Source organism: Ammodytes marinus, assembly GCF_949987685.1.
Source record: "Ammodytes marinus genome assembly, chromosome: 16".
NCBI classification, from domain to species: Eukaryota; Metazoa; Chordata; class Actinopteri; order Uranoscopiformes; family Ammodytidae; genus Ammodytes; species Ammodytes marinus.
Window position 1 is genome coordinate 26,172,555 of NC_137220.1, and position 9,489 is coordinate 26,182,043.

The 9,489-nt window shown below is 41.8% G+C and overlaps 1 protein-coding gene across 1 annotated transcript; it reads right to left on the bottom strand.

Annotated features, from left to right (window-relative positions):
* Positions 1-714: 714 nt before the first annotated feature.
* Positions 715-8,102, bottom strand: notum1a (notum, palmitoleoyl-protein carboxylesterase a). Its single transcript, XM_080043802.1, has 11 exons — positions 7,492-8,102; positions 4,518-4,570; positions 4,301-4,396; positions 3,850-3,910; positions 3,689-3,747; positions 3,472-3,574; positions 3,139-3,330; positions 2,913-3,010; positions 2,670-2,817; positions 2,535-2,582; positions 715-2,428 (listed from the first exon to the last, which is right to left on the bottom strand). Exons 1-11 carry the CDS (start codon positions 7,818-7,820, stop codon positions 2,125-2,127), a joined length of 1,491 nt encoding a protein of 496 aa, XP_079899928.1. The 5' UTR covers positions 7,821-8,102; the 3' UTR covers positions 715-2,124.
* Between the last annotated feature and the right edge of the window lie 1,387 nt (positions 8,103-9,489).

The window sequence follows — 9,489 nt, forward strand, 5'->3', positions numbered from 1 at the left end:
TCGGGATACTCTAATAAGTTTATTTGCCGATTACATGCAAAGCAGCTGACTGAGAAATCGGCTTTATGAAACGCGCACATTATGTAAGTGATCATTGTATGAATAAAGAGCGATTTTACACTTATATTTACATAAATAAACCGCTTACTTCACCTTTAAACCCCCTTTCCTCCCCAGCCATTCTGATGCTCAGTTTGAACTTCAACAAGTTGTCCTGTCCATGCCTAAATGCATTGGGTTTCTGCCATGAGATTGGCTGATTAGTTATATGTGTTTACAAGAAAATGAACTAGTTTACCTAATAATAAAGTGGCCGGTGAGTGTATAATCAGCTCATATCCTATTAGATATGACACAGTCTGTATAAAGAGGCCAACATTTTCAATTCAATTTACTTACTCTGAAAATATTGTCCTATTTTGGGAGACAGACAAAAACAATGGTGATTGAGCAAAGGCTGCTAAAATGTAAATGGTTTTACTGTCTTTGACTGTCAGTGTCCTCATAAACCTCATATCTATTATCAGATATGTCATGATAGTGACAAACCATGTGAGGAGCTGTTGACATTACGTCCTGCTAAAGGTTGTAAAATCAGAATGAGAATTGTGCAAATACTACTGAGGCCTATTCTACTATTACCAATGTTAATACCAATTACAACAACAATGATAGTGACGATAACAATAATAACACTGCAATATTTACCTTGTAGTAAATGTAATGTGTCTTTTCTTTTAGGGTCTGATACAAAGACATGCCATCAACACAAAGAGAAAAAAACAGCCATGTATTTACAATTTACAAAGAATCACTTCTCTGTGAAAAAAAAAACACTTATAAATATGATTTACATAACAAAATAAATATGTAAATAATTACCAATTTAGCTTGAGTTGTTTCTGTTCTGTTAAAAATATGTTAATACAATATTACCTTTCCTTCTCTGGTGTGATGTGAAATAGAGGTCCATTCAAAAAAATCAGCATTTTATAAAGACATCATTACGTACAACATTGTCATTATATTAAAGATTGATCTCTATTATAAAGTATAAGAAGGGAGTTACAATAGTGAACCATTTAAAAGAACCTATACAAATGCTCAAAAAATATACAATACACCATAGTCGTCTCCCTTTAAATGTCCATTGCATTGATCTGAGGGTTGCTGAGCTACTGAGGCGACGTGACATAGCTGTGTACCCTATGTTCCGCTTTTGAACAGTGTCTTCTGAAGATGTGGCCTGAGAAAGAGGTATTAGACTAGATGTAATGGCACTGTGGTGAACACATAGGTACTGATAGACCTTAAAGTGTATCCTGGTCCACTTTAGCACCACGGGATGCGACTAAACAGGGCATTGTGGCATCTTCACTGAAAATATGTCACTTCCATTTCAACACTGTGTGTAATGAGGATATCATATACACACATCTGTCTTATCTTCTCTTTTTTTCTACTATTTCTTTTCAACTTTATTTTATTTGCAAGGAAATAACATCTGACATTTGTCTGTTAGCAGCTTTCATTTTAGGAGCAGGGCGATTTTCTTCACCTTATCATATGTCCCTGTTTCTGCCTTGACTGTGTGAAGAGATGTTGTTAGAACCCAGCTACAAGACAGTTCAAAAGAAAATGATACCCTTAGACTCTAGTGAGTACTTAACAAAGAGAGCATCCTTACACCCTTGTGTCGTTTTCGTTTTAAAACAATGACTTAATATAATGTATATGTAAGGATGAAAATAATATATGAAACAACAGCAATGAGCATCCTTAAAACTGGATTAAATTCATGATATTCTTTTCTTTTACAAAGCAAAAGATCATTTAAATGGAGAGTAGCAGAGAGTTGTGCCTTGTCGCGGAGGCGTGTTTCCACCGTACTTGTAACCAGTTGTGAGGAAAGAAAGTGTGGGACAAATCTAAGCCCCTGTGTTTGACTGAGGTTTGGACTAAAAGTAAACAGGAGTTCGGAGGGGAAGCAACTCTAGGTAGAATGGGTTGTGAGGGTGGATGGATAGTTGGAGGTATCAGATGTGGGAGACTGGCCAGAGAGGGCAGCCCGGCCCTGCTTGTGGCCGTATAGCTTTGAGATACTGTGTGTGTACATGTGTCCCTTTAGCTGCCGCTGCTGAGCATGCCCAGTAGCTTGCTGGGGTCCATGCCCTGCTGCTGGGCCATCTTCTGCACATCAAAGCCCATGTGCATGAGGAACTGAATGACGTTCATCTCTTGTCCTGTGAACTGGTCTCGGATGGTGGGGCAGGTGGGGTTGCAGTGTGGCCACGGGCAGCTGTCGATCAGATGCACGGGGCAGCCTTTGGGCGGAGCCTTGTTGTTCCTGTTGTCGTGGAGGCTGCGGTCCCAGCAGTGCAGGGCGCGGGGCAAAGAAGTGCCTTTAACCTGAATGTCAATCCAGTAACTAGAACGCAACACAAGAGGGCGCTGTCAGCTCACAGGTAGAAAGACTCAAAACACACTGATCGTGCATACTTTAAAGTGAGGTTTGAGAATGAAATCTTACTCACTTTCTAGTTATAACTTCATGTGATAGGCACGCTGGAGCAAACATAGCCCTGCAAATACAAAATGAAGAGATATGTCACTAAACAGCTAGAATCCTTCTTAATTCTTATCCCAAAATCCAGAGACTTTGGCCTTACGGGACATCTTTGAGTGTGTTCCGCAGCTCAGTGCCGAGGTTCTGGATGTAGCGCCACTGGCCTTCCTGAACAGGCTGGCCTGTTAGCTGGATGTTGTCCACTGTCAACTGGGCCTCATCAAATAGCCACTGGACAACAAACACAGGGCCTGCACACAAAGAGTATAAGATGAATTAAGCTTCTAGTACGCATGGTTTATACCTTGCACAAGTGCATGCATTTTACAAGAGAACTCAGACTCACTTTTTATTGATGGGAAGACTCTATATCCAAAGAAACAGTTCCACTCCTCCCCTTCATGGGTTTGCCTGCACCTCTCTGGTACCACTCCTCCCCAGTACCTAATGGGGAAAGGGAAAAGGACACAGACTGTATTAGCAACCGAATGAACTGGTCATCCTACTAACGTACCATTAGTCCATCACACAAAATCTTTATTCTTTGTAATAATCTTTACTGGCTCCCGTACTTGATGCCTCTCTTGATGGTGTCAGTGGGGGAACAGCCGACCGTGTCCACACAGTCGGTGCAGTGGTACTGTTTGTTGTCCAGGAACCAGCCGGAGTCAGACAGGCCTCGCACTTGTATCCCGCTGTGCCCCAGTCCCTCCAGCAGCTCTGCCACGCGGTCCACATTCAGAAGAACCCCAGTACCACCCGCACTGCACAAAGGAATATGACACTTAGTTTTTAAGTTTGTATATGGCCACTTGAATGAAATGTAGGAGATTTAGAAAAATTGATCATCGCGAGGCAAAATTTTGACCCACATCTTTTTGTACTTTTTAAAATGTTGCACACACCTGCTTCCTGCTAACAGGAGAACTTTGGCGTTGTCCAGACCTTTGTTGAGCAGATCCTTCACAACCTCCTGAATAATCAGTGAACCCATGAAGGCATAGCCACCTACACACAACACAAACAGAGAAGAGCTGTAGAATAACAATTTACTTGAGGGAGGGGGGTGGGGTGGGGGGGGTCGCATGTTACGCTTGTTTTGATGATTCAGTAATGCCTTACTCTGCTCTGTTTTGGCTGTAGCGCCGCTCCAAACATCGCTGGAGCAGTACGGGATGAACCTGCACGACACAACATAAAGTTAACATTGCCGGCTGTGATTAAAAAAAGATTGACCTTCAAAAAACACACACACACACACACACAGACATGAGTCAACTTACACCATGTTGGCATTCCACCAGTGAGGGTTTTCCTCAGGCAGTGGAGACAGGATCCCCGTGCCTGCGGAGACAGATCAACATGTATCATTAGCAATCCTGGCACTCCCAGACACATCCTCTTCTTCTTCCTCATCATCATTACCACATGGATTACAGTTATTACACTGGCGATGAGAGAGAGAGAGAGAGGCGTCTCTGTTCCTACTGCAGCGGGCGCCAGGTAGCCCTTCACAGCGGCTACATTATGACGAATAGTCGGGTTCGCAAAAAACACTGCAGATGAGCTACGATACATCCGATCCCTTTTAATTACTGGGACATTACAGCGGGATGTGGGTACTATTTTTTCAGCACGTCAGGGCTCAGGATTTGCTCCCAGACAACAGGCTGACTTTGAGCTTGGTTCTTTTGGGGAAAGCGTCCCAACTATACAGACGGAGCTGAGGCTGACCTGTTTTGGTTTGGGGCCACTTGGATGAGCTCATCAGTCTCCTCATGGTCTCATATCGGCTGTCACAGTTCTCCTTGTTGAAGCAATACCAGCCGCCTGTACAGAGATACACAGGGACACAACATGGATCATTTTTCCAATTGTTCCATCATTCTTGACTCGGGCATTAAAAAGGTGAAAGATTAAGGAATGAGTCAAATTAGTCTTTAATGCTCACCCTCTAAGAATATCAACCACCGTCGGCTGCCTCGAGATTCTTTCAGGTAGTACCTACAAGAGACAAAACAATTGTAAATCAAACATATGATTCTAAAAATTCCCCAGAGGTTTATTTTACAAAGCCGGCACAACAATCTATCTAAGCAGATAGAGATACAACCACATTCATTTTTATATGGGCATTCTGTCTTCACAAAGATAAGATACATGCTTAAGAGTAACACCCTCACCGTTTCCACCATCACTGATGGTATCCAAGCATGAAATATGAACACATACGACATTATCACATCAATTTAAAAGAAAGATGTCCTGTTACTTGTTGATTCCTATCTCTAAAAGGTGAGCGCATAAAATGAAATTCTGCCAACAAGAACAATATGGCTGTGTGTACGGTTTGCACTTGGAGAGACTTATATAGTGATCAAGCAGGAGATAATCATCATCTCTTCCCCTATCCTGTGTGTACTGTAGATGGTATGTCTCATGTTTGAATGTAGCTAGAGTAGGTAATGTACCATCATAGTCTATGCACTGTGAGCTCATCATTCCTCAGCAGTGTCATCACACACAACATTGGATAATATCAAGGCTCCCGTCCATATAAGAATGATAAGAGATATGGTGAAATAACACAACACAACATCACAGTCTGCTGTCTGAGAAGGGCCCATGTATGCCTACCAAAACACCCCTTAAATGCACTGTGTAGGTAAGGGAGAGGGATTCTTGAATCTATTATATTCAGTCCAGACTAAGACTTTAAGAAGTTAAGACACTCTACAATATAAGAGATGATATTGACATCACGAGCAAAGTAAATTACAAAATTAAAAGATTCTTGTGTGTGTGTGTGTGTGTGTGTGTGTGTGTGTGTGTGTGTGTGTGTGTGTGTGTGTGTGTGTAAATTAGCTTTAGTAACAGCACGAAGATGCTCCAAATGTGCTCCTGGGATGCTCAGTCAGAGATGTTTCTTGTTTTATTCAATCGGTATCCAAACTGTACTAATGACTGCATTTAAGAGATTGCCAAAAGCATTTCAGTGACTTTACAGAAAAAACAAACTTGGCAGAAAGCTCTGAGCAGTTTTTTTTTGCTCAGACACTGAAGCACACTTTGGATGTAGTTATAATGTCTTGTTGCTTTTATTGCAAGCTGCAGTCAATGATGAAGGCTGAGGACAGCGCACTCTACTTACTGCTACCCAACAACAAAGTGAAGGCGGGCTTGGTGTGCTGAATAAGCCGGCATGGAAAAGACGCTGCATCAATCAACTCACTCTAAATAGTGTAACTCCAGGAGATGAATCACTTACCCTGCGTTCCAATCCCCATACTTCCCTACTATTTAGTATGCCAGAAAAAGGTTTAGGATGTCCCAATACATGCATTTTAATTGTAGTATGCTGAAAATACATAAATGCCCCACCAACTCCAATAGCATTTTGCAGTATTCGTCTTTACTCTTGACATCTCTCAACATATTAAAATAAAATCTTCCTTATCTGTTTTTCTTTTCTCTCCTGTGGCCCTAAAACTCTTCTGTATGCAGTGTAGTGAAAAGAAAAAGTAGGTGCATGATGTGAACGCAGGGACAGTTTAACCTTCTCGCCCAATTGACTGATTTTACTTTTTCTTGTTACATCCTTGTTTTCCTCTATAACTGTAACAACACCTCTGTGAAAAATGCTGTTAGTAGCTGATGGATTAGCATCTCAACTGACAAAGGCCAGAATAGTGAATGAATCGGCCATCTGTCAGTAACCGTGCCCATGCTGTGTCTCTATAAAGATTTAAGAGCTTTACAGCGCTAACAGACAGCTCTCTACCACTTTGGGGTTTAACAGGAATTACACAGGATAGTAAATCCCATAAAGACACATGTATAGCAAAACAGATTTCATTCAAGTCTGCCCATCACTAAATATGATCCCAAATCATTTCTTATTCATAACGTTCAAACAGCCTACTAGCAAGGACATTAACAGTCAAGCATTTATAACAAACATAATGTAAATGTCTACAGTATAAGAGTATATATGACTGAGCATTGTTTCTGTATTATACTGTAGGAGGGACGGGGGATCTGCCTGATATTAAGATGCTTTTAGTGCCATAGGCTTATCCCTCTTTAGTGGAGAAATCATTCTGACTTCTTTGCTGCCAAATGGATTTCTGCTGAGTAAAAATGTCAGTGGATATCATTGCAAACACATGTAGTGATCCACTGTTTACCTTTCAGACCACAGACTAAAAGGGATGTTACTAGAGTCAACCATTAAACCACTTGATGCCATTGGCAGCAAATTGTCTTTAGTGTAACTAGAGTTCAACAGCTGTACAATCGCAATTACAATTCAACAGTATGCGCACAGGGTGCAATGATCAGAGGAAAAAAAACAGGGGGAGATGGGGCGCGGGGATAAAAACTTAAATCTAAACTTTCTGCACAGCAAATCCTGCATTCTAATTTGAAGCAAAGGAAATGAAGCATAGGCCATGTGGCTATCCGCAAATTTCACGCTTCGCTGACGCAAAGCAGCTGCCTATCTTATCCAGGCTGAACCTTATTTGGTCCAAGAACATTGCTCTCTTTTCACATTGCCCTATTTTATTTAGATAATTGATTCATTTGTATTTCTTCATTTTTATTATTTAGATGTTTTAGTCACTGAAAATCTATTTTGTACTTCTGGAATGAGCCTTTCTGAATAATGAGAACTTGTGTCTTATGCGCGCACTCTCCATTGAGACAAGCATTGTTGTCCTCTGGCCAGATAGTGAGGGTTACTTCGGGTAGCAGGATGATCAGCAGGACGGACCTGCTGAAGTGAAATAACAATTTCTATCGGCTGCGGAGTGCACCGCTGACCCTGCTCTGACCTGTCGCCGGTCACATCACACGGGAATCCTGATGTATCACACTTTGCACGAGTGTTTTCAGTTGGTACCATATAAAAAGTTGGTACATACCCGGCGGGACTTCCGTCGTTGCAGGTGACCGACGTATTCTCCAAAAGGTTCAGCCTCATGTCGTAGTCGAGCTTCTGCGCCGAGCACGGGTACAGGGACTGCGCGAGGTTCTTGACCTGTGTCATGAAGTTATCCATGTTCTCCTCCACGGCGGTGAAGTCCAGAGGGAAGCTCTCCGTGGTGTCCCCCCGGTCCGCCCGGTATGTGGGAGGAGGTGGTGCGCGTCGCGGTTGTGGGTTGCGGCCACCTCGGAACCTCCGTGCGCAAAGGGCTCCGGACTGCATGAACACCAGCAGAAGCACTGATGAAACCATTTTCATCGCTGTCATCTTATCCCCCGCGCGTTAGATGTCCTTCCCGTCAAATACAAGGTCTCGCCGAGGTAAAGAAAAATTGAAGCCTATGGAGCTGAGAAGGATACGTAGCCTACGGTTCAAAATAAGCCACACAACACTTGTCATCCGCTTCCAGATCCGCATTAATTTAATGTCTACTGAATTAAAAATCCATTCGGATCAATCACAGTCATCCAATGAACTCTCTGGATATATTTCAAACTTTCAAAGCGTGCGCCTACAACTGTTTGCCCATCTACGTAGTACAACTCAAGCTCTGCTGGACCAAGCGCTCAAGCCTGAACGACAACACTCGTGCCATGCTCTTGTATTTTATTCAAACTTTCCCCCCTTGTGTGTCCGTCCAGCCAATCGCTGGAGTGGGGGCAGGACTCCGGGCATGATCAAGCGTGGCAAACTACACCCCCCCCCCCTCTTTAATTTATAGAGGGAAGAAAATGTCCATGCCTTTGCTCTTTTGATCCGCGAAGTTTTATTTGATGTGGTGGCTTTTATTGGCCTTGAAATGCCTATTTCCCATTCCACAACACATTTATGAAGTGAGAAAACGCATCTTGTTATACACTTGCCTGAAAATCAAGTTGAAAAAATAAATAAAAAAAAAACATCGTGCGGAGTTCCAACAATATTTAGTCAGGAAAATACATTTCAATCTTAAAATACTTTGCCTAGTAAGGTATATGTTGTATGTAAGTAAAAGTTTGATATGGAAAGTATATCATCCTCCATCCCCCCGCCCCCCAAAAAAAAATTAAGAATTTCTTCAATTTCTGACTAGTTGACATGTTTTTTTAGGGTTTAGAATAAGGGTCTCTTGGACACTTTTTTCTTCTTCCAAAGATCAAAGCAACCATCACTCCCTCCCTCCCTCCTCCCTCTCTCTTTCTCCCTCCCACTTCAGTTTCTTCAAAACTTTCCTGGTCTACTGTATATTTTAAGTCGAGCAGAGCATCCTGATGGGAAGCCAGCTTTTTAAACTCAGAAATGCACTGTTACGGTCGAGGTAGGTTTCCCTGAACAACCCTCCATTTTAAGGACAGATTTAGGTTTGAAGTGTAGCCAGCAGACAAAAGCCGATTGTTCATCAAGGTAACACTTGTTTTGGACACCTTTGTCTGTGATTGAGCTCATTCTTACTGTGTGAAACAGACTGACACTGTAATTCATTTAGGTTAAAAGTGAGTGGATATAGTAGGGATGCAGTTTTGACCATGTGACAATTTATGTATTTCTCTCATCACAACCACTAAATACTACTGCTCACCTTTACAATACTGCCAGTGGAGCACATCTGTATTCTCTCCATTGGATCCATTTAAGTTCTGTTCATCAATTAGTTAACCACACAATCGAAGATCAAGTCCATCCCTTTTTTCTCAACATAATTAAGCATTCACGTTATCGTATGGATAATGGCTGGTTAAAAAGGGTTAATTGAGGACATTTTCAATCATGTCTCTTTAAAGACAACCGCAATCATATTTCCTTTATAATAATAATATATGATAATCTTGATAAAAATATTTATATCGTATCTCAGACAGAAAGGACACGTTTTGACATGCTTTCAGAAGATGCTCATGTATGCCCTGAATACAACAAAATAATAACTGTAGGACCACGTCACATCCTCTCAGAAAAG